This window comes from Eretmochelys imbricata, chromosome 6, assembly GCF_965152235.1.
Source record: "Eretmochelys imbricata isolate rEreImb1 chromosome 6, rEreImb1.hap1, whole genome shotgun sequence".
In the NCBI taxonomy this organism is placed as follows: domain Eukaryota; kingdom Metazoa; phylum Chordata; order Testudines; family Cheloniidae; genus Eretmochelys; species Eretmochelys imbricata.
Genome location: NC_135577.1, coordinates 30,335,378 through 30,361,979, shown reverse-complemented (window position 1 = coordinate 30,361,979; position 26,602 = coordinate 30,335,378). Strand labels below are relative to the sequence as shown.

At 40.0% G+C, this 26,602-nt stretch overlaps 1 protein-coding gene across 2 annotated transcripts in view; it reads right to left on the bottom strand.

Moving 5' to 3' along the window:
• Positions 1–26,602, bottom strand: part of ABCC8 (ATP binding cassette subfamily C member 8) — a 138,206-nt gene that overhangs the window by 86,508 nt on the left and 25,096 nt on the right. For both annotated transcript variants that reach the window (XM_077820060.1, XM_077820061.1), the window contains exons 7-10: positions 19,198–19,362; positions 15,416–15,571; positions 4,581–4,715; positions 2,846–3,008 (exon numbers count right to left, since the gene is read on the bottom strand). In XM_077820060.1, the coding sequence (XP_077676186.1) occupies positions 2,846–3,008; positions 4,581–4,715; positions 15,416–15,571; positions 19,198–19,362 (619 nt within the window). The remainder of the gene's footprint in view (positions 1–2,845; positions 3,009–4,580; positions 4,716–15,415; positions 15,572–19,197; positions 19,363–26,602) is intronic.

The window sequence follows — 26,602 nt, the reverse complement described above, 5'->3', positions numbered from 1 at the left end:
TTTTAATGGTGACAGAGACAAGCTTTCTTGCAACCGACATGCTACAGCTGCACAGCATACATTTGTGAATCTCTCATTTACCAGCATTGTGTGAAAACTCACAGGAGGCGGTTGTGCTGCTGGTAACAAATTCATTGTTAAAAAAGTCAAAACTTGCTTTTCACTGAAAATACTTTGCATCACTGCTAAGCTGTCCTCCTTGGTTTGATTCTGACAGGGGCAATTTATCAAATCGATGGTCAGAGCCTGTTTTCAAGAAAGTGCCTGCAGCATCCACTGCAGTTCCCTGCAAATGCAAAACTCTGCATTTGTGTACATGAGTGAAGTGACAGACATTTAACTACCAATCTGTGTATTCAAATGAAGGTTCTCTTAAAGCCACTTCTCACTGATATACCCATAAATGTTGCAAATGCATTTATTGTGATCCACTGAAAATCTGTCCCTCAAAGGTGAGGTATACTCAACTGCTTCCTCCTGTTCAGGTTATTGGTTAAGTAGAGATAAGATACCATCTTCAAGATTCAACGTTCAGAACATTTAAAAACAAATTCTAGAAAATATCCAATTTCTTCTGCTCCCATTGTCCTGAAAAATGTCTATCCTTCCTCTTGCCCAGTGACACACAAAGTATCTCCAACATATCTCTCACCCTTTTCCCTTTACTTTTAAAAATAAAATCTTACACAGGCAACACATAGCTTTATATAGAGAGAAAAAGAGTGAGGATGACATCATCATGTATTATTACTACATTCTCAGGTGCAATATATATTTTATTGTGGTGATACCAGGTATATAGATACCAACGCTTATATACTACAGGGATAAGTACCTTAGAAATTTTGATAGACAGGCAGACTGGAATGCTAGAGTTATCCATTCTAATGAATTATGTTTACCTGATCAAGTGTTCTGCAAAACTCACCAAAATTAAATTTCCATTGCTTTGTACTGCCAGGATAATAACCAAGAGTCTCCATCAAGTTATCTCCACCTAGTTAATATCACAATAGTGCTATTTTTCTGTGCTGTTTTGAGTCACTATTGTGATTCTTAATAAGTTATTACTGGTGCATCATTTTTGGAGCTAATTTGTATGGACACATACTTGTATTTTTACACTATTGCTTTGAGACAATGAGGTTGACAAGTTTTCACTTATGGATGTGAACAAAAAATAAAGAATATATATAAAAGACGCCTGAAACCCAGACAGCAGATCTAATGTTGGTTATGCCTGTCATTCTATTTATATCTATATTGAGAAAACTAATGAGTTCTGTGCCTTTATAATCCCCGTATAGCCAGAGCATCAGCTAATGTAAATCAATGCAGCTCTATTGACAGCTTAAGGGCAGGTCTACACTTAAAAAGCTGCAGTGGCACTGATGTAGCACTTTAGGGAAGATGCTACAGTGCTAATAGGAAAGCTTCTCTCATTGGCATAGTTAATCCACCTCCGTGAGAGGCCGTAACTATGTCGATGGGAGAAATTCTCCCATCAGTATAGCGCTGTCTACACCAGGGAGCTAGGTCGTTATAACTGCATAACTCTGGGGTGTGGATTTTTCACACCCCTGAGCAACTTAGTTCTACTGATGTAAGTTTGTAGTATAAACCTGGCCTAAGCTAAAGCAGCAAAGGTGCAGATCCTATAACCTCAGGTCAGGAGTAACTTTTTACAACCTCTTCAATTATAGGCTTGGCTCAGCTCAACTCAAAGAGAGAGTAAATGCTTTACAGAAGGCTAAGAAATGAAGTAAGATTGAAGAGGGAATAAAAAAAAAGCTGGAATGCTGAAAATTGCTTGGGGTCTCGCAGCTTCACACATCCCCAGAATGCTAGGATCCTGCTGAGAATCACCATAGTTTCATAAGGAAACCATCTAGGTTTTTTAGCTGTCTACTGTTCATAGAAAAAATCCCTATGAAGTCACAGGCCCAGTTAAAGCAGCAATTAGGCAATCACTTCTAGTCTGTATATACAGGAACTTTTTACAACCCTAAATGATGCACAGCAAGACACTGTGTTGTCCTGAATAAAACCAAGTATCTCTGCTTTGCCTTTGGCACTTCCCAACTCCAATAGGATCCTATTACTGTTCCTCAGGCGGCAATACAGACTGCTTCCGCTGAGAAACCTCAGTTACGCTAGCCAGACAATTCTCAAAGTGAAAGTGCTATACAAGCAGGCTTTTTCACCACTGCATCACAGTGCAGCAACAGGCCCTAAATCCACTATTTTACACAAGATTTTGTAGGTTGAAGTTCAGATAATCCTGGATTACTGGGGCTGTACAAGAAATTGTGATGACTTTTCAAATCTGCAGACCCACGTACAAACGCTAGTTTAATTTGCACACATCACAAAACCATCACATGACTGACGCTCTCCATTCCAGTGAGGCTCAAGACTGAAAAAAATAGAAAAAATGATGCTACACAGGATTGGGAAGCATAGGCAGAGCCAGATGAGGCAGGCTACACAGCACTAAACTCCCCCAGGGAGCCCTCCTCTAGCTGCTGCTATTTGTCCTTCACCCTGACCTCCAAATTCACATTTTGTAAAAGAGAAAAAATTCCATGGATCACCTGAACTGACATTTTTTTAGATATTTAGTTTCTTTAGCCCATTAAGGACCTAATTATTCAGGGCACACATGCATAAACCTCATACAGGTAGAACCCTTTTGAATCAAAGGGAAGATCTGTGTGCACAGTAAGGAGTATGGGATCAGACCCTAAAGTGGTAGGATCTATGCCAGCTGAGAAATGGTAAACTCATTAGGAGGTAATAATGTACCAGTACATGAGCTCATCAGTGTGATAAGGAAGCAACTTACTTGATACGGAGGTATAGAGAGCAAAGGCCTTAAGGCTAGTCATTTCCTTTTGCCGGGTTTCCTCCACACTGCTGTGAAAGATGTGTTCCCACGCATAGAGTTTAAGGAGTTTAATGCCCCGAAGCATCTCATTCGTTTTCTTCAGTCTCTCATTGGAATATTCCTGCAACAATTACATGTAAATTAATTTAAGGAGGATTACTAGAGCACCTTAGAATGAGGATCTGTGTCACCGTGCAAGCTGCCTGCAGTCAACAGCAGGTAATCAGTCAATAATATCTTCAATGGCTCTGTCCATTCAACTTTCCCTTTCTAGGGGTGTGATTTTCAAAAGTGTCTAGGTGACTTAGAAGCACAAAGTCCCACTGACTGTAAATGGGACCAGTGCTCCTAAATCACCTAGTTCCTAATGACAGTCTCACCCCTACATGGGCTTTCAGTCACACCAAGGGGTTGGCTTCTAGTGCCAAAGCGTTTGCTGAATTTTCATTGTGTAATGAAATATCCCCACGTAAGTAATTCTCAGTAACTGCTGACAATCTGAAATAAACATTTTTACATGGTAATTAAAAGCACAGACTGCTCCTGTATAATGTGCTAGTAATGATGTGCTAAACTGAACACATATGTCATTTCGAAATTCTTTCCTTTTTCTCCAAGGCAACCCATTATTGCTCAGATATGGGGATGAAGACCACACATCTAGATGAGTTGATACTACGAAAGGTATTTGGAGGTGGGGATACGTATGTATAACTCCCATTAATACTCAGTGCTACGTGTGCATACTGAGGGCAAAGTAGATCTAAGGGAGAAAATCTTGTCCCTGGACCCCTTAAATGGGCTCACATGGCTGGAGAGGCAATGAACTAGTGATTCTACTGAGTATAGGGACAGGCTTCAGAGGGGGGCTCCACATTCTTTGTGCGGTGAAGCACTGATCCGTGGCAACTTGGGCTGCAGCAGTGCAGGCGATTGGGTGGGGGAGAATTTAAGTGCAAGTCCAGGGCAGGGTTAAGGGATGACCAATGGCTATGCAAACTATGGGGTTCTACTGATCAAACCCCCGCATGTATCATGTTGCATGGCTGCTAGTACTTTTCAGAGGCTACAGTAACAGCTGAGATGTGTTTGCACAGATACTCTGTGACAATGGCGCTGGAACATTTTTAATAGTGAGGGTGCTGAAAGCCAACCCCTTTACCCCTGTTCCACCCCACCCCACTGAACTGAGGCCAACAGCTGGGACCCTGGGCGTGTGTGGCTGGCAGGCGGGACCCCGGGGGTGCTGCAGCACCCTCGCACCCATAGTTCTCGCACCTATGCTCTGTGACTTGGGTCTGAGTTAAAGTGAAGGAGTCCTTCTCCCTATGCCCCCCTCCAACTAGGTTCATTTTTGGGGCTTTCTATGGGACGAGCATTTGGCTCTATTATGTACAATAGCATTTCAGTGGACAGAATGATAGTTGACTTAGTTTTAATTTATAAGATGGGAAAGGAGAAAAATGATCAAATCTCAAGCTACTTACTGTAAAGAGAAAAAAACAACCCTGTTTAAGAGAATAAATCTAAGACAAATTGTGTCCTTACTGCTTCTCTTTTCATCACTTTCACATCCTGCCCTTGACATTCTAGATTGTTACACAATCTTTGCCAGGTAGTATTTGGTCAATGTCATAGGCTTCGCTTTGCAATTCTAAATGCAGACGGATGAAGAAATACCAGAGATACTTACTAATGTGCTTCTTTGGGCCTGTGAGAGTTTTGTTGCCACAAAGTACTGGACAGGTGCAAGCACTATAATCACTACTGCTCCAATTAAGGCACTGATTCCAAGCAAGTAGTAGAGCAGAAGCACGCCTACAATAATCTGATGTAAGAAAGGGCGGAGAGACAAGGAATTACCTCAATGTATACGCACAACAAAGAATAAGCAGACAGTGAAGGCCATAAGTGCCCCTGGATTGTGTGCTGAAAAACAGCAATTCACTATGACAAAGCCTGCCTCAGGGTTTCATGTACAACCCTGGGAGTTCTGCTTGATATGCTGCATTGCTAACCTACCACATAAAGTGTTTAAAATCATCAAAGCTATGCAATCTCCAAGGAAGGCATGTGGTCTGAACAAAGATGGGCGGAGTAGAGGTCAAGCCAAAGTACAAAAAACCCCAAAAAACGAAAACCCAAACCAAACCCAGTATTATGGTCAATTTACTCTGCTCAGAGTCCCATTAACTTACTACTGGTAGAAAAAGCACAGCTTGGTGTGGAAAAATATGGATGTTCCAGTGTGACTCTAAATAAACATACAAGGATCTTCTTCAATTGGTGGGCTGTGTGTTTTTAATCTCCGATTGCAAGAAGTTTAGAAAAGCTTGCTGTACATTTCTGTACTGCCTGGATTCCCTGCTACTGATAGTACCATATACCGAATATTGCAGTGCTCTGTACTGCAACAAAGCACCATAGGTGCTACAATAAACAATAAAAATAGTTGAAAATCTTTTCATTTGGTATTTCTTGCCATGCTGTTGACAGTTTCTACAGCCCTTCCCTGCCACCCCCACCCCCGCCATGGTAATTGGATGACACGATGTGTCCTTTATTGCACGTGCACAGTTTTGTCACAATTTTTGGCAGATTTAAGGTCTCCCCCCCTTTTTTTTAAAATTAACGGGAAACCTACAGCTCCAAGTTTGATCTCAATCTTTCAGTCCATGATGCATCAAAAAAGTCTAATTTAGTTCATTGGGTTTTATACACACAGAGTGGCAGTTTCCCACAATAGAGAACAGTATTAAAGAATGTTAAAAATACAGTTGATATTTTAGTCATTTTGAATTTAAAGCAGAGAGCAGGATATTATATTGTGCAGCGATGGCCCTGCTGCAGACAAAGGCCACACTGTACATTATAATGTACAAAGAAATAAGGAACAAAATCATTGGAGAATTCATGCCACCGAGAATCTCCACCTCAGATAAATTCCGCTGTAAACTTGTAAGAAGTTTCATGATCCTACATGTCAGACACACAGTCCTTCAGCGAATGGAAACAGCCGAAGGACAAAACGTTCATTGCCAGTCTATGCTGTAGGTATTGAAGTATAAAACTGCAGTGTAGATTGGAGAGGAGAATTTTTCCCTTAGATCCTATAAACATCATTATAAATGTAACCCATCAGGCAAGACGTTCCCAGAAATGATGTACTAATGTACAAATGTGTGAACAATTTGGGCCACTGACATTCTATCCACCACAGATTGTATAAACTAAACTCTAACCTTCCACATAAAATGAGGGCATAGGACATAAGATAAGAAAATCAATTTCATGTGCCATTTCCCTTAAGTTTACTAAATTATATTTTTAATTATTTCCCTAATACTTTGCCTAATGTTTTCTCTGTATGGGTTCAGTCCTATAATGCTTACACATGTATAACTGCCACTGATGTCAGAGTTACATTCACGTTAGGAGAGTAGGATGAAGACCAAGCACATAGCTTCCACTGATATTAATGGGAGTTATGTGTGCATATGGAGAGGAAAACAGACTCTTTATTTTGCCCATTACAATCTGAGCTTTTTCAGTGGGTTAATGCAAAGCTTTCTTTGACCCTTTGCAGCCTTTCCCCCTCCCCACAACTCTGAATAATCCTTTGGCACATCTCTGCAGATTATTTAAAATGTATTAAAAGTTGACAATGCATACTTTAAAAAAAATTGCAGCGTTTACTTAGAAAAATACAGAGTCATGAAAGGTATAAGGGAGGAATAGTACACGCTGGACGGGAATCCTCTAGGAACAAAAAGTTAAATATTAATTGAAATACACTTTACAAACTGTTTGCAGTCATGAGGGTGTGATCCTACAAGTCTTCCATGAGCATGATTCATACCAAGCTGAAGTCAATGGGATTCTTTCCACTGACTTCAGTAGGGTGTGTTTCACTGTAGAACTGCCACTGAAGACCTCAATGTCAGTTTCTTGCATGGAGTTGTTTGTAGGTAGAGGCCCTAAATCAGTAAGGGGCAGATCCTCCCACCCAAGAGAGAGCCTTGGAAGGCTGTGAACACGCCATAGAACTCTTTGTGAGGAGGAGCCTGGCAGCACAGCTCCAACGAAGGCCAGAAACCTCGTGTATTCTTGAAGCCAGTGCAAAGGCACAAGAACTCCAAGTAGACAGCTGTAACCTTTGTGGACTGCCAAGGTCCATACAGTTCTCAGGGGATCCACTGATTCTGGGGATGGAACAGAGAGAGGAGGGGAAAACCCATTTATTTTATCTGCCACAGAGACAAACTTTGTGCTCTGCAAACTCATGAGATTCACTGTCCTCACTGTGGGAGTGGCCAGCATCTGGGACAGCAGGACTATGATCCTGTACTCTACAGTTGATTAAAAGTGATCCTATCCTCACCTTCTGCCCCATACTGTGATACAAGACATAAATGTCTTCAATATACAAAGCATACATTGGACAAAAATACCTTTGCAATACAAGGGTGTGGATATTAGTAGCTGAAACATCTAATTATTATTGCAATGAATTCTAATCCTCATCATATAAGACACCACATAATCATGATATGCAGGGTTGTTGTAGCTGTGTTGGTACCAAGGTATTAGAGGTACTATCAGTTGGTCCAATAAAAGATATTACCTCATCCACCTTGTCTCTCTAGAAGAGTAACTCGTCCTTGTTCTCAGCTCATTCAAATGTTATCTGGCAGCTAGCAAGTAGTTCTATCACAATTCCCAGAGGATCATGGTTTTAAAAAATCCTGTAATGAAACTTTACATAACTTCCTTTAAGCAAAACCTCAAAGCTCTTCTCTGCCCAGGACAGGGATATTTAGGACATTTTATCATGACCAAGAAACTCATTACTATGACTGATTCTGTTACAAATGAATAAAAACCTAGTGTTTTGAATATTTCATGAGGAGGGTACATATTTAGAGCCAGTGGGTAACTGCCTTTTGTATGGTTTTAAAAGTAAAGTATGTTTGTAAAAATATAAATTATCCTTCTCAATGACTCGGGGGTTTAAGGATGTGGGATTTTCCATAGAGAAAGACGGACATCTGTGGCAGAAAGGTAAAAGCCCTTACAGGGCCTAATACTGCTTCAAGGGAATCTTTCTATTGACTTCAATGGGCTTGAATCAGGCAGCTACTGAAAGCAGTAGCAAAACTCCCATTCACTTCAGTTGGAACAAAGATAGGCTCAAAGTCCATACACTTTTAGAAAAAAATATATAAATGCATAAATCTTCTAATCAAGGAAAAGTTATGAAGCTCATGAAAATGACTAAAATGTTGGTTAAGTTTCTCCAAAGTAAAAATTAATTTGCTTTAAATAATTGCTTGGTTTGTTTAATTTTTGATTAGAAGACTCTTTTGAGCATCCCTTAAAGTGCTCATGCTGTATTATTAGGAAAAGCAATGAATGGATGTAGGGCAAAGGCATCTTGGAGAGGAGTGTGACAAACCTGACGCAGAATTCATTGATTTCTATAGCACAGTGCATTCAGTATGCTACAACAACACAGGAATTATCCTGATTTGCTGCAGAACACTGTCAGATAATAATGCATTTTAATGTAGATATATTTTTTGCGAGGTTGACAGGAAAGTTAGAACACTCACTGATATTGGACACAATATTTTCAAAAGCTAAAGGATTGTTGTATCCTTTACATACAATCAAAACAAAATTATTCTGATTCTCAGTCACATTGAGGACCCTTGACACTGACTTGGCAGTTTAAAAGGAGCCTTAAAGTAGGTGTAAATGTAACTTACACCCATATTACAGCCCTTTTGCACTGCCAGACTAGTGCAGGAGGGGGCCAGAGTGTAACTGAGAATCTAAACTTATGTTTTCATCAAAGACACGGACTCTTCTATGTGTCTTAAAGCTCCTTCAGCAGTGCCTTTTTATCTGGGTACAATTCACTCTGTGTGTTTGTTGCAGGATAACTCTACAGCGAATGGACACAGTGCTCTGACATCCAGATTACTTTTAGGAGCGAACAACCAGCCTTTCGCCATCTCTTCAATACAGTTACTTTCAGTTGTAATTGTCCTCACAAGCTTTGCTGGAAATAATATTCATGCATGCACACACTCTCTCTCTCTCTCCCCCCGTCCCCCACCTGCTCCAATAACGATCAGGTTCTCATTTATTCCCACAATACCAGGGAAATTCAGGGTTTAAGCACTACCATAAGTTTAAAAAACATATTTCTTTGTACAAACATTTTACTTATACTTGTTGAAAGTCACATCTTAGGCCTTTTATACCCTAGAAAGTTGCACTGTTTTAATGATACAGGTATAGTTAAAGTGGAACATACTGATATAACGGCATCCACACACGGGGGTAACTATAACTATGCTATAGTTCTTCTTTATACTGGAGCAAGTGCATTCACAATGGCGCTTGTACTGGAATAACTGTATTACTAAATTTAAAAAATCAATCGTACTGCCTAATGGACAGTTACTTTCAAGTGTAAACCAGACATTAGCACATGAAGAGCCCAATGGAGCTGTCGTCATTTATACCAGATGAAGATCTGGCCCTAAACGTGAAGGCAATTAAAAAAAATAGCTGCTACTTTGTAATTTGTTTACTACTTGTATTTTAGTCGGCTTTCTGAATAGCCAGCCTCCCTTCTGTGCCAATAGACATTATTCTCAATTCTCATGCATTAACTTGACATCTGAGGTCTGATGCAGCTTCTGTTGGAGTCAATGGGAGTTTTGCCACCGAGTCACCCAGAATTCCTCCTATTCTCGCTCATGTCATGGCTTAGAAGAGCTTCAATCAAGCACAATATTATTAGAATGATAACAGAAAGTGTAAGGTAATACATTAGATATTTCAAAAGTGTGAGCATTCTCCAGGCATTTCAAGAGGAGATGATTAATTGGATTGCAAAGGAAGAAATAAAGCCTCCTAATCCAGAAAACATCACTTCTTCCTCTCCACATGGTCTTCTAATAACATTCAGTTCAGTAAAACATGAAGTAACTTTACTTGACCTTTCCTCACTCCCAGCACTGACTGTTAAATATAACTTCTGAACTGCAGTACAGGGAAATGGGTTCAATGAATAACATTGCTTTGCTTGCTCAGATAATTGTTTGATTCAACCCTCCCATTTTTGATGAGCCAATTCATTTTTCTGTACAATAACATCACAATTTATTCCTGTAGTCCAGACACTGGCAACAATAATCATAAATGGGGCAGATGAGGAAGTGCTGAAAGACACTGTTGTGAAAAAGAACTAGGTATAGCTGGAAAACAACAATCCTATTATGTGAAAAGTTTTGAGGTTTCAACATTTGTTTTTGGTTCACAATTGGGATGAAACAGAGATCTTTCAATTCACCCCCCCACCCACCCACAGTTAGGGCCCTCACCTGGAACAGAGCAGGAGTACTTATGCTCAAATAAATTTGTTAGTCTCTAAGGTGCCACAAGCTTTCCTGAGCTACAGCTCACTTCATCGGATGCATGTAGTGGAAAATACAGTGGGGAGATTTTATATACACAGAAAACATGAAACAATGGGTGTTACCATACACACTATAACAAGAGTGATCAGGTAAGGTGAGCTATTACCAGCAGGAGAGTGGGGGCGGGAACCTTTTGTAGTGATAATCAAGGTGGGCCATTTCCAGCAGTTGACAAGAACATGTGAAGAACAGTGTGTGTGTGTGTGTGTGTGTGTGGGGAATAAACACGGGGAAATAGTTTTACTTTGTGTAATGACACATCCACTCCCAGTCTTTATTCAAGCCTAAGTTAATTGTATCCAGTTTGCAAATTAATTCTAATTCAGCAGTCTCTCACTGGAGTCTGTTTTTCACATTTGGGAACAATGTATACCTTCAAATCAGCGGCACTGCTATGGGTACCTGCATGGCCCCACAGTATGCCAACATTTTTATGGCTGACTTAGAACAACACTTCCTCAGCTCTCCTCCCCTAATGGCCCTACTCTACTTGCACTATATATTGATGACATCTTCATCATCTGGACCCATGGAAAAGAAGCCCTTGAGGAATTCCACCATGATTTCAACAATTTCCATCCCACCCATCAACCTCAGCCTGGACCAGTCCACACAAGAGATCCACTTCCTGGACACTACAGTGCTAATAAGCGATGGTCACATAACTATACCGGAAACCTACCGACTGCTATGCCTACCTACATGCCTCCAGCTTTCATCCAGACCACACCACACGAACCACTGTCTACAGCCAAGCTCTACGATACAACCGCATTTGCTGATTCAACATTTTTTCAATGTTTTAATGTATAACCCCTCAGATGGAGACAAACACCTACAAGATCTCTATCAAGCATTCTTACAACTACAATACCCACCTGCTGAAGTGAAGAAACAGACTGACAGAGCCAGAAGAGTATCCAGAAGTTACCTACTATAGGACAGGCCCAACAAAGAAAACAACAAAACGCCACTAGCCATCACCTTCAGCCCCCAACTAAAACTTCTCCAGTGCATCATCACTCATCTACAACCTATCCTGAAGGATGACCCATCACTCTCACAGACCTTGGGAGACAGGCCAGTCCTTGCTTACAGACAGCCCCCCAACTTGAAGCAAATACTCACCAGCAACCACACACCTCACAACAAAAACACTAACCCAAGAACCTATCCTTGCAACAAAGCCCGTTGCCAACTCTGTCCACATATCTATTCAGGGGACACCATCATAGGGCCTAATCACTTCAGTCACACTATCAGAGGCTCGTTCACCTGCACATCTCCCAATGTGATATATGCCATCATGTGCCAGCAATGCCCCTCTGCCATGTACATTGGCCAAACTGGACAGTCTCTACGTAAAAGAATAAATGGACAGAAATCAGACATCAAGAATTATAACATTCAAAAACCAGTCGGAGAACACTTCAATCTCTTTGGTCACTCGATTACAGACCTAAAAGTGGCAATTCTTCAACAGAAAAACTTCAAAAACAGACTCCAACGAGAGACCGCTGAATTGGAATTAATTTGCAAACTGGATACAATTAACTTAGGCTTGAATAAAGACTGGGAGTGGATGGGTCATTACACAAAGTAAAACTATTTCCCCATGTTTATCCCCTCCCCACCGCTCCCCACTGTTCCTCAGATGTTCTTGTCAACTGCTGGAAATGGCCCACCTTGATTATCACTACAGAAGGTTCCCGCCCCCGCTCTTCTGCTGGTAATAGCTCACCTTACCTGATCACTCTTGTTATAGTGTGTATGGTAACACCCATTATTTCATGTTCTCTGTGTATATAAAATCTCCCCACTGTATTTTCCACTACATGCATCTGATGAAGTGAGCTGTAGCTCACGAAAGCTTATGCTCAAATAAATTTGTTAGTCTCTAAGGTGCCACAAGTACTCCTTTTCTTTTTGCGGATACAGACTAACATGGCTGCTACTCTGAAACCTGGAACAGAGCAGTCACCCGTATCCCAGAACATATCCTAGGTCAGTGCTCTAACTTCCTGGCTACTAGCTATTCTGGCCAATGGCTATTCTAGACTCATTCACACACCAAAAATTCCATCCTGGACCTGAGAAACCTATTTAATGAATCTGCATTTTCTGATGAAAAAATGTTTAATCAGTAACTTCCTAACTAGCTCTAGAAATAACATTTTCTTTACAACATCTAGCCTATTAATAAGTCCTTTTGTTCTTTTGACTGACAAACTTAGCTATAGCTACTTCAGTCTGATTTGAGAGTTGTGCAAGTGACAAACCAAGCTAGGGAAAAAGATTTGATGAGGGAATCCATTGTATTGCCCATGCAATGCCAAGCACTCTTGTCTTGGGGTCTTTACCATGCCCTTAATCTGCACATGAAACTCCCATTTATGGCAATCATTCTAAAGTGAAACATACATTTTAGTGATGCAATAATTAATGCTCTATTTGTGGAGAAAATGTAAGACAATTTTTGCACTTTTCTTTTTAAAACGCATTTTATAAATAATAAAAAGTAGTAAATGATTTATTTGCATTAAATTTTACACACATTTAGATCTTGGTATGAATTTAGGAACAGGCTTTGCTTGAGCTCTGCAGACATTATATTGTTTGACTGTTTCATTTTTGCCCTTGCAGTTTTCAAAATATTGGAATTGCAAACTAGTACCTCCCAATTCCCTGAGAAATGAAAGTCTATAAAGGCAGGAGCATAAAATAGCTGCCTTTTATTGCAAATTAGAATTCCAGGGAAGCTGAATAATAATGCTTAGATCTCCAAGTGCTTTACAAAAGAGGGCATAAGAATCATTATTCTGATTTTAAAGATGCAGACACATAGGAATAGAGAAGTTAAAGTGGCTTGCCAAAGGTTACAGCAGCAGCACCAAAACCCAGATTTATTGACTTCAAGGCCAGTGCCTTATCCACTGGACTATTGTGGTATCATCTATACAAAATGTTTTTTTCTGATCCAGTAGCCTTATTCCCTCAATACCTAATGGATGATTACATCATCAATACCCATATGTTCACGCCAGCTGCATCCTCATGCATACCCTCATGGAAATTATACCTGCTTGGGGCAGGAGTAATCACCATGAAGCTCAGAGCAGCTGAGTTAGACTACATCCATTCTTCTGACTTTTAGACTATCCAGACCATCCCCTATGTAACTGCTTACAGAGTACCTTTGCAGTATGAACAGAAATATCACTGATGTACTCGAAACTGAATTGTCTACTTTAAAAAGCAGCATATTAATTTAGAGTCTGTTGTCTCTTTCACTGTTGAGAATTTATATTTGTCAGGGGGGAATTCTTGGCAAAAACAAAAAAAGCAGCCCAACAAATACAATCGGAGTTGCTGTATTTATGTCAGGTGAAATAATTTCCATACAGAGACACTGTAGTACCATCAACCTCCTCTCGAAATTCCCAGTAGGAGTTTGGGAGATTTCTATGGTTTTGTTAAATATGGACTTTTCCAAACTAAGTAATTTTCTCTCTCTCTGTTTTAGTGGGTTAGACACTTAGGAACTTTGCGCTTTCTTCATCTTAAAGCCCTGATGCAAGCAAACCTGATTTCATTGGGCATTACACATGCATAAGAGCTTCAGAACTGGGCAATTAAGAGCCAACAACTGGTGGTGGCAGTACTGTACAAGTGGAAAAAGAAGAGTAAAGAACTGTGGATGGACATGTATATAGATCAGAGCAAGGAAACAGGAGAGGATAAAATAGCAAACTGATTTCATGTGGCAAGCAAAGCTGTGCAATTTCATGAGCATGAGCTGTGATTGGGATTTGCTGCTAGTTATAGTATCTGGATACATTAAAAGGCACCTGTGTAAAACAACAGCCACAGTCATTTGAAATTATTAGTACTACAATCCCACATATTACAGTGTGTATGTAGTGTAGCTTTTGGCTAGGCTAAATACTGTAGCAAATTAGGCCAAATAGGTATCCAAAAGAACACAGCTGTCTGTGTAGAAACAACTATGTTTTCTTCCAGATTTTTATTTGGTCTGTCTGGAATTCACAACAAGAGGAAAGAGTTGTAAAAATGTAATGGCCCTGAAGGATATTTCTAGGAGTAGGAATAGTGGGCGTATGTATTATCCTCTGGGGCAAGGCATCAAATAATATTTTGGGATATAAATGTAGTGGTCTGCGTCTAGTTCCTGTTAAACATTTATCCACAAAGAAAAGCCAGAACAAAATACTGTGCAGTTTGACAGAACCTTGGCACTCTATGACTGACAGAGATCCAGGGCTAAAACAGGAGAGGAATCAGGGTGGAATGAGCTGTACCAGGAGGGATTTGGTAGGAAGTATACACAGTGCCCATCTGTACAATACCCGTCGTGACCAGTGCTATTAGTTTCCCACTTTCATGCACACTAAAATTGAAGACAAATGTTTAAAATATGTTTTTGAAAACAGCTTAAGACAGGCTAATGAGCATAGATGTTCAAGAGAAAAAAAGCCAGCTCCTACTGTCCTTAGGCTTTCAGGGGAGTTTGCCATGCCCTGGAGGGCAGTTTTGTTGAATGACCAAAGAATGCAGGATTGAGCCTTAAGTGATTTCAATAAGCCCCTGCTTCCTTTACATCTTCCAGTGGGTCACCATTGAGATTCAGAAAACAAGTGATTGTAATGCTCTATGGTTAGCCCCTTTGTTGTTGTGTCACAATGCAGTGAACGTGATGGTGCATCAAAGTAATGCAACTGGTATAAGGGGCAGCACCTGATGGTATTTGTGGCAGAAAGCTAAGTTTGTTTGGCAACACTCCAAGAGTTAATTCCCAATACAACTCTAACACACTGCCAACTTACATGCTATTTTCAACCACCACCTACACATTCTTGAGGAAATTTATGACATTCTAAGTGAAAACCCTCTTTTATCCTTGTTATAACATTCTTATTTCTATCTTCTTGTTCTCCCTGCTTCAATAAAATTCAGGAGCGAATGATCACTATAGGCGTAAGTACAGTAACAACATATGAACATTCCATGTTCTTACCTGCACAGGCATAGCCCAAAGGTTAGGGCAGAGGAAGAAGAACCACATCAGTTGGTTTGTATCTATGGCAACCAGGTTACAGATCTGTCCTGCAGTCATTTCCCCCATAGACATGTTGGAAGTGGACAGTTGCATAATCTTATTGTATATTTTTGTCTGGAAATTAGAACATTAAGTTTCATGTTCAGAGAAAAATCTGACAGCGCTGACTGTTTTACGTTAAACAGATTGGTTAAAACAGATTGGTTTCTGTATTTTAGAGACACTCCTGCCACGTGAAGGGCTGATCTTAAAATATAACCAATTTGTTATTTAGAAGACAAATGCAGCAAAGGTGGCCAAAAAGCATGAGTGAACATACACAAAACAAGACCTCCAGTTACAAACAGAAAAATGCCCTAGTCCTGCAAACTTTAAATAACAAAAACTGTTACTTTCAGTGGGAGTTGTGCATGTGTGCAAGGAACTCTTTGTATGGGACTTAAAATTTCCGAACCTTCTGTCCTCCACTCCCATGGAAAACTCTGAGAGATCAGATTTATAACATTTTGCTGAATATTCCCCACTAGGGAGGTGAAGCCTCAAAGAGCCCGAGGACCTACTGGTAACTTTCATGGAAACCACCGATTCTGCAAGGAGAGCTGGTCCTGTCTGTGGTACTTTTGCTTCTCTGACTTTCTATGACGTTTGGTTCAGGCCTCACCCAGCCAGAGGATCTGCTTTGCTGTGCTGATCTTCACTGTGTTGGATCTGAGAATTTAACTCTAGATTTGCAATAAAAATTTCACAAGCTCACAGATGAATAAAATAGTTGGGCTAATGCTCCTTTCAATTAAAAACCATTGTTAAGAGAGGGGAGAATTAGGCTCCATGATTCAGAAAATAAGTAATATGCAATATTTGAGAAGCACTTTTTACCAATTGATTTTCAGTTTAGGTACTAAAGCTATACAGCTTGGCTTCATGGCTGTTAATGAGATTTATTTGATGAAAGGCACCCAGATTCCATGTATCCATTGCATTCAGTTGCCAGCCATAAATCACAAAGGATTAAGCCATGTAGGACAGGTGCAGATTTGTATGAGGGAGGAAAGGAAATGGAAGGTTGCCAGGAAATTGAGAAACTATAGCACAAAGAGAACGTATCCAAAAACCTCAATAGGCTGGAAGACTGCCAGGCAAATTGATGATCTTCATTCTCCTGCCGCCAGGATGTTTGCTAAAAGCTCTCCATTGGAATGGCAACAGAATTTCTTCGCGAGCTGGACTTTTGTGTAACATACAGTACAGGGAACAAAAATCTTAGCTTGTGACAACTATCCTGGAAGGAGTGTTTGGCAAGCACACTCATTTCCAGCAACTCAGTAACCTTTTTAGGGAATTTTGTATCAGTTTCTGGCAACGATATTTTAAGTACCTTTCATAGTTATTGGTGGTTTTAAGGACAGCTAAAAGTAGTGGACAACGTGGGAAACCAGGCTAAGGAGGAGGAGAACAGGTTGGTAAAAACACAAACATTTGTGATTTCCTCACATTTTGGATCAAAATTCTGTTTTCACAGAAATTTTCTGATCAGCTCTAACCAGGGCAGTACTGGTTGGAATGGGTGGAATCCAGAGATCTGGCAGCTAAGAAGAATTTATAATGGATAATCAGAAGTGGATTAAATAATAAGGCAGCTAATGAGAGTCCTTGTAATAAATGGGTACTCTCAGTGGCTGTTAGCGTATTTGAATGGATAGGAGGTCTAATTAATGCTAACTATTATCGGGCTGACTTTTCACATCTCTTAGGGTATGTTTTGACCAGTGTATCTAGCAATATTAACTTATAACATTACAATTAATTATTCCATTTACTGTTAGAATTTTTCTAACTGCAGAACTCTGTATAGCAAATAAAGTCATTCTGATCCAGTGTTTACAGTTATATAATATTATGAGCCTGGTTCTGCCACTGTCACTCATGTTGAGTAGTAATGTATTTTTCAAGGTGTCCTATTGATTTCAATGGACACTATTTTTGGAATAAGACATTTCTCAGTGGAATGGTGGCAGAATTATGTGCACAATACATTTAAGGGACACTTTAAAGGATTCATTGTTTACATAATCACAATTTTTAGAAGAGCTCTAGTATACTTTAAAATCTAGATCCCTCTAAGGTACATTCAACCTTACTATCTATAAATAACCAGTATTCCATTTAATAACAATCCATAAGTCCAATTATGGACTTCTTGAAAGAGCATAACTTTATTATGACTTGTGTAAATGATCCTTAGTCAACATGCTGAATGTATGCAAGGATGATATTTTAAAATTCGCTATCAAATAATATGTCTATTCCAGGACATAACATGGGGCTGAATATTCAGTGAGAATTTTTCTAGTAAATCTGTGGTTTTTTAAAATTTCTCTGCCGATTGTTTTAAGTCTCTGCTTCAGGTAAAATTTTGATGGGCTCTTTGCATTCTGCTCTTGTATCTTTTACAGCTTCTCTTTGGAATTAACTTCCCCAGTTAATCTAACAAACACTGAATTTCTTCACCTTTGAGGTATATTTTAAAGCCCATCTGTATACTAAGACTTTTTGCAAAAGGGTGAAGGTTTATTTCTTTTTCCATGGAGGGAAGATTTCTTTTAATATTATTGATATTTTAATTCATATAGATATTTGATTTTATTATACATGACCAGAGATTACAGTACACAGTTTAAAATATATAAACATTCCATCGATAGCCATATGAAATCGGTAAATAAGATGATTAAATGCAAATTGTAACAAAGGATCTTATTGTACAAGGCCCACATAACATCCTAATGGGTTCAATTTGGGTGATTATTTGTCTTTTATGGAAACCCACTCCTTTGATGACTCTCTCTGTTACGAGAGTCAGAAATTCTGGTCTTGGTTACCCTGCTGTAAATCCAGAATAACTCAGTGGCACCAATTAGGGGTATCGGGAGGGGAAAAGACCCCTTTCCCAAAGGTTTTTGCACTCAGACTTCCATAGGCCAGAGAACTGAAGGTGGCGATGGCCCTATTACTTTAAAGCAGTAGTCCTGTACTAAATCAGCAAAAAGCTACTGCCAGAGGCACGGTCACAACATGAGTGAAATTTGGTCCAGCCCCTCCATCCAGACAGAAATGTGACTGGGCCCAATGGTGTTGCGACCAAGTGCACAGGGAGTCTGTTCCAATATGGCAGAGCACAGGGGAGTCCTCTAAGAATTTGACTCCTGGAGGCACTGGGTTATGTACTGTGTGGGTGAGAGAGAGAGAGGAGACTTCCTGTCCGAGGGAGACTCTGGGTCCCAGCAAGGGGGTCTGGGGGGAGGGCACGGAAAATGAGCAGGGACCAGAATGAGGTCCCTGCTGAGAGGGAGGGGAACCAGAATTCCTCCCCTCCCCCCAAATATATCGGAATTGGTGCCACTGCACTCTCATGATTCAGAGCATACAATCTCTAAATGAGAATGTTAGGAATAAAGTTCTCCTATGAGCATATTACTCCATAACCAGCAACTTCTGAGGCCTTGTACTTCCTCTGCATCCATTACTGCCCATTATTAGAGGCCGAATACTGGACTAGAAGGGCTGATGGTGTGATGGGGGATAGGAACATTTTTGTTTCATTTATCTCGGTGGGACAGCTCCCAATTTACTATGATATAATTAAGTAGAATTTAAACCTCTGAGTCTATTACAGCTGTTGTATTTCTAGTATGTATGCATTTTCCCTATGTAGACATGTTACTTATCATCATCTTGGGTACCTGAATTGCTCCTCTCAAGTTAATTCCAGTTTCAATGGCGACATAGTATGATGCCTGGAGAATTGTCCTTTGCAATAGAAGGGCAAAAAATAGGAGGACAGCCAAAACATAAGCATTGGCCAGGAACTCTTGAGACGAAATAAAGAAAACACCAAGAATTTTAATCTGTAAGAAAAAGAAAGTTAAAAAACAGATTTAAATTGGAATTTTTTTCAGTCAAGCTTAATTTTGTACAACTCATGTTTGAAGAGTTCAATTTATTACTTTGGAAGTGGTTTCAAATCTGACCCGATACAGTCAGTCTGAAGACTCAAGAAGACAGTGGTGTAGTGCATCAGACTGTGAAGTCTATCTTTGGATTCAGAAGAATTAGTAGATTTTTATTTAACTGTAAAATTATATTCAGCAGAATTTTTTTTATGGAATAACAGAAATCCATAGACACACCCAAACCCCTGTAGAATCCCTTAAAAAGCAGGGAGGAGGACTAACTCATGCAGAGCAGGGTTTTAAGAAGCCAGCACCTAAGCTGCCAGAGGTGCTGGCAAACAGGGCAGTTTTATAAGAAGGTTGAGAGAGAGAGAGAGAGAGAGAGAGAGAGAGACCGTGCGCACTCTAATCTTAGGCCAATAACCCCTCCACCTCCCCGCCGCCCAAAACCCAACCAAGCAGACAAACAAGCCACCCCCCCCCCCAATAAATCCCCCTCAAGAATAAAAATAATGCAGGCAGAAGTCCAGAAGCAGAGTGGGGGCTATACAGTTTATTGCACTGAATGCAGCATGTATGATTACTTGCCTTGTGGGCAGGTGGTGTATGTACACATATGGTGAAAGCAGCTCATGGCCCTCAGAGATGCAATACGGGTGCTTGAGGCCAAAGACGCTGAAATGGAGGAGCTAAGGGACACAGAAGTATATAGCTAAGACTTTCAGGAACACAATGGAAAGGTCCCACACTCAGTCTGACAGCCTCTTTGCTGTCAAGGAGGATGAAAGTCTTGGGAAAGGACAACATCAAGCTGGAGTGGAGGGAAACAATCCCATAGTTGGGACCTTTCTTCCAGATGATGTCATGGTATCCTCTTCCACTGAGGATACCTCACCCAGGGAGGGAACCCGAGTTACTAGCAAGAGCCAGCTATAGTAATGAGGGATTTAATTATTAGCAATATAGATAGTTGGGTTTGTGAGGACTGGGAGAACAGCATGGTAAATTGCCTGCCAAATGCGAAGGTTGCATATTTCACAAGACAAGGGAAAGGTAGGCGAGCGGTCCTGGAGGCCAAATTTAGGCTATTAGATAACAGATTAAAGGCCAGGACCCCCATGGTAACATTTTCTGAAATGGTTCAGGATCCACACGAAGGGCAAGAAAGATGCAGAACTGCAGGATCTTACTGTCTGGATGAGATGATGGTGTAGGGAGAAAGGTTTTAGGTTTACTAGCAACTGGGGGACCTTTTAGTAAAGGAGAAGCCCATACATGAAGGATGGGCTCCACCTGAAACAAAATGGAATTAGACTGCTGGCATGTAAGATTAAAAAGGTGTGGAGGATTTTTTTAAACTAAGGCTATGTCTACACTACAGCCAGGATCGATGCTCTGAGATCGATCCATCAGCGGTCGATTTAGCAGGTCTAGTGAAGACCTGCGAAATCGACAGCAGATCACTCTCCAGCTGACCCCTGTACTTTACCCCGATGAGAAGAGTAAGGTAAGTTGACAGGAGAGTTTCTCCCATCGACCCCTGCAGTGTAGACCCCGCGGTAACTCGACCTCACATACGGTTGACTCCAGCTATGTTATTCAGTTGCGTAGCATAGGTCGACTTACCACGGTAGTGTAGACATAGCCAAAAGGGTAAGGGCAAAGCCAACAGTTGTGGAGCGACACATGGTTCAGGTGGAGACATCCCTTACAGATTAATTTATTAAAAGTGGAAACTCTATATCCTAGTAAAGCAGATAAGAAAAGAATTGGTAAAGAACAGGTAGGAGCTAGTGAGGAACAGTCAAAAGTACAAAGTCCCATTTAAAGATAACACATGAAGGCAAGAAACTGAATTTGACAAAATGTGCAAGTGCTTATATACAAATCTCAGGTTTCAGAGTAGCAGCCATGTTAGTCTGCATCTGTAAAAAGAAAAGGAGTACTTGTGGCACCTTAGAGACTAACAAATTTATTAGAGCATAAGCTTTCATGAGCTACAGCTCACTTCATCAGATGTATCCAATGAAGTGAGCTGTAGCTCACGAAATCTTATGCTCTAATAAATTCGTTCGTCTCTACGGTGCCACAAGTACTCCTTTTCTTTATACAAATCTCAGAAGTTTAAATATTAAGATGAGTGAACTACAGTGCCTGGCATGAAATAAGGATACTGCTAGAATAGACATCACAGGAACTTGGTGAGATGAGAATAGTCAATGGGACGTGGTAATACCAGGGGACAAAATATATAGGAATCACAGAGTAGGTCATGCCAGTGGGGGAGTGCCAATATGTGTGAAGGAAATCACAGTCAGATAAAGTACAAATCTTAAATGAATTAAACAATACTACAGAATCTCTTTGGATAGAAATTCCATGCTTGAATAATAAGAGTATAGCAGTAGGAACGTACTACTGACTGCCTGACCAGAATGGTGACAGTGATTTTGAAATGCTCAGGGAGATTAGACAGGCTACAAAGACATAAAATGCAGTAATGGGGAATTTTAACTATTCTTCTGTTAACTGGGTATGTCAGCTTAGGAAGGGATGCAGAGATAAAATTTCTATACACATTAAATGACTGCTTCTTGGAGCAGCTTGTTGTGGAACCCAGAAGGGGAGAGATTTAGTCCTAAGTGGAGCACATGTCTGGTTCAAGAGGTGAATGTAGCTGAACCACATGGTAACAGCGGCCATAACATAATTAAATTTAACATCCTTGCAGGGGAAAAAGTTTCAAAGAAACCCACCACAATAGCATTTAACTTCAAACAAGGGAACTACACAAAAATGAAGAACCTAGTTAAACATAAATTAAAAGAAAAAATCACAATGGTGAAATGCCTGCAGCCTGCATGGAGACCATTTAAAAACACCATAATACAGGCTCAAACTAAGTGTATACCCCAAATAAAAATAATAAAGGTAAGAGGACAAAAAAAAAATTCTGCTGTGGCAAAACTACAGAGTAAAAGAGGTGGTTAGAAGCAAAAAGCCACCCTTTACAAATTGTAAGTCAAATCCTAGTGAGGAAAATAAAAAGGGGCCTAAACTCTGACAAGTCAAGTATAGTAAGGTGGGCCAGGCAAGAATTGGAAGAGCAACTAGCTAATGACAAAAAAACAAACAGCAATTTTTTTTTTAAGTAGTACACGGGAAGGATGAAGCCTTCCGAACAGTCAGTGGAGGCACAGGATGATCAAGGTGCTAAGGGAGCACTCAAAGAAGGCCATTGCTGTGAAATAAAAATGAATTCTTTGCATCTGTCTTCATTGCAGTGGATATGAGAGTGATTCCCACACCCAAGCAATTCTTTTTAGATGACAAATCCGAGGACACTCACCAATTTATTGAGGAAGTCAACAAGCACGTGGACAAGGGTTACCAGTGGATACAGTATACTGGGACTTTCAGAAAGCCTTTGACAAAGTCCTTCGCCAAAGGCTCTTAAGTAAACTAAGCTGTCAGGGAATAAGAGGGAAGCTCCTCTTATGGATCAGTAACTGGTTAAAAGATAGGAAATAAAGGGTAAGAATGGTCAGTTATTTACACTGGAGAGAGGTAAATAATAGTGGAGTCCCTGAACAATCTGTACTGGACTGTGCTGTTCAACATATTCATAAATGATCTGGAAAAAGGGGTAAACAGTGAGGTGGCAAAATTTGCAGATGATACAAAATTACTCTAGTCAGTTTTGGATTTAACTACAAAGAGTAACAAAGAGACCTCTCTAAATTGGGTGACTGGGCGACAAAATGGCAGATGAAATTCAATGTTAAAAGTGAAAAGTTATGCATATTGGAAAAAAATAATCCCAACTACACATACACAATGATGGGGTCTGAATTAGCTGTCACCACTCAAGAAAGATCTAGGATTCATCATGGATACTTCCCTGAAAACATCCATAGCAGTCAAAAAAGCTAATAGAATGTTAAGAACGATTAGAAAAATGGATACGTATTAAAACAGAAAATATAATTCCACTACATAAATCCATGGTATGCTCACACCTTGAATACTTCAGTTCTGGTCCCATGTTAGAGAAGATATTAGTATTGGAAAGGTTACTCTTCTCTGCACCAAAAATAAATAGGCTACAGAACAGCTTCCATATGAGGAAAGATTAAAAAGAGTGGGACTGTTCAATTTAGAAAAAAGATGACTAAGGGGGGATATGATAGAAGGCTATAAAATCATGAATGGTGTGGAGAAAGTGAATACGGAAACATTATTTACCCCTTCACATGACAAAAACCAGGGGTCACCATATGAAATGAATACTCATCTGGTTTAAAACAAGCATAACAAAGTACTTCACACAACACACAGTCAATCCCTGCAGCTCATTGCCATGGGATGTTGTGAAAGCTAAAAGAATAAGTGGGCTCAAAAAAGAATTAGATAAGTCCATCAATGGCTGTTAGTCAAAATGTTCAGGGATGCAACCCCATGCTCCGGTGCTCCTAACCTCCAACTGCCAGAAGCTGGGACTGAACGATAGGAAATGGATCACTTGAAATTGCACTGTTCTGTTCATTCCTTCTGATGCACCAGTAACCAGCCTTTGTCAGAGAGACAGGATACTGGGCTAGATGGACCATTGTTCTGACACAGTATGGTTGTTCTTACATTCTTTAATGGGCAACATGACCCCCTTTCAGCAAGGTACTGAAACACATGATTAATTTAACTGACTTCAGTGGGACTATTCACAAGCTTAAAATTAGGCACATGCTCAGTTATCTTGCAGACTATGGGCCAATATCCAAAAATTCTGTGTAAGAGTTTCTAGTGCCCAGGATAATCAGTAGAAAGTCTTCTGAAATCTTCTCTTCTTCATGCAGTGGCAGTGCACACTTCCTCACATGGTTCCCTGCCAGCAGTCCCCAGCTTTCACCTAGCAGGACTCCTTCCCATGGTAAGAAGATAGTTCAGCATCTGTTCACACACAGTTCTTGGCATCTCTGCTGAGACTGTCAATGAAGTGACCAATCAGTACCGAATGTGGATTGTGTTTTTGTACTGTGGACACCTGTACACTGGGAATTGGACTGAGGCCAAACTCCTCAATAAACATTAGCCAAACTGAACAGCTATCAGATGGCAAGGACTTTCACTCAGCACTGACCTAGGCTGGATTTGAATGAGTGAAGGTCTCTTAGCCCTCCCATCTCCTAGTGACATAACATCTTGTAAACGGTGTTTGCTGACTATAGAGTATTCAGATTCCCACTGAGACTGAGCTCAGCTTGTCACAAGTAACAAAAAAGTCTGCCCCGAAGACCCTTACTCATTCAAGGATTCCTTACTCACACGAGTAGTTCCATTGAAGTCACAGCCTACGTATATAATAAGTCAGTGGACTATTCACAAGAGCATCGAATATTACATGAGAGTCCCAAGCTCCCGAAATAGGAGCATACACCATTTGTTTGTTTATTTTCTACCATCAAGACTAAATTGATAGATGCTGTTTTCCACAATAAAAACCAAGGACAGAAGAACAATTTCTGTTGCCACAGTAAAAGAAACATTAGGCCATTTGCCATCATTCAAGTGACATAAGTATTACAATCCACAGACGTTTAATCTAGCAGAAATGCATTATTTCAATTGATTGCTATAGAGTCAGATCTCTGTGACAAAATTAAGGTTACATTTAGGTACACATAAAATCATTGATATCAAGTACTTGCATCCAAATTTTCCAAACTGCTCATCTTCTAATTTTAGGCACCTAAGTTTTTGGGTGATCAAAAATTGAGTTACCCAAAGTTACAAACCACTTTGGAAAATGTTTGCCTTAGTTTACAAGGGGCTACATCCAATATCAGAGCCAATTCATTCAATTATTCACGTGCTAATATATACTACATATATCAGCCAGAAAATCATTGACTTCAGTGAGAAAGCAAAGCCAATTTACAATCTTTTGTTAGGATTGGAAAGGACAGTTTCTGTAAGACTGAGAACTGAACTAATGAATAATGATGATGTAATGGAATTCATGTCAGGTATGCTCCAAAAATTTACTACTTTGTTTAATACAGTTTATCATGGTTTTTAGAAACAATTTGCAGGCAACTAAGCATAAGGCCCTGATTCATCAAGGTACTTTAGCACAGACCCAACTTTAAGCATTTAATTTCTCTCATTGAAATGAATGGAACCACTCACATGCCTAAAGTTAGTCATGTGTTTCAGTACCAGAACTTGAATGCTTGATCTTTCCAGTTCATTTGATACTTGATGGTGTCACTGAGTAGTGGAGAACAGACAACATTAAAGTTAAGGGCAATTAAAGAATAATAGCATCAGTTCTTTGCTTCACTTGTCAACATACTTTAGCAGCTATACTTGTGAACAGATAAGGAGACTGCGTGGAATGGTACTAATTCTGCATTTTAATCCATATCAAGAATGGACCCATTGAAAACATATTCAACCAGATGGAGTCTCCAAGGCATATCAACAGAACACAAAAAATCTTTGGTGATACTTGTTTTGCTAAACACATAGCAAGTAGAAAATTTCTTCGAACAATCATGCTACATGCCCATCCATTATAGTTATGAAATTATGGCAAATGGGATATTATATTGTATTTTTAATTATCCATAGTTTTATAGATTTCACATTATTCTAAGGTAGTGTCAACATACATAGGCACTGTACATACATATAGTAAAATGAAGTCCCTGTCCCAGATTGCTTATGATTTTGGCATTTCAGGTAACAGTGAACTTCCCTCTAACTCTATGGAGATGGAGCTGCAGCTGCAAACTCAAACTCCCGTGAAAATCAAATAGAAGGGAAATTAACACCCAAAGTCCCACAGTTTAGCATGGAAAGCTTTAGCCCACAAAACAAAGGTACAAAGGGTTACTGTAGGTTACTTGTGCCTTGTAGCAGGAATAATACTTGGGGGATGGGGCAACATGTGGATACGTCCCTTATTCACATGTTGAGGAGGGTGCTTAAGCCCAAGTGTCCTCAAACTTGCTCATTTTCCATCCCAAACTAGACCCTTTTTAACCTTGTGTTCTATAAAATAAAGGACTGGGCATATAGGTGGCTGGTGAACGGCTTCCACTTACTACAGATGACCATACCTAGTATTTAACTTCATATCTATGCATGTGTAGCCTCTGCTCACACTTAAACGAGAGTGCAAAAGCCTTGTGTT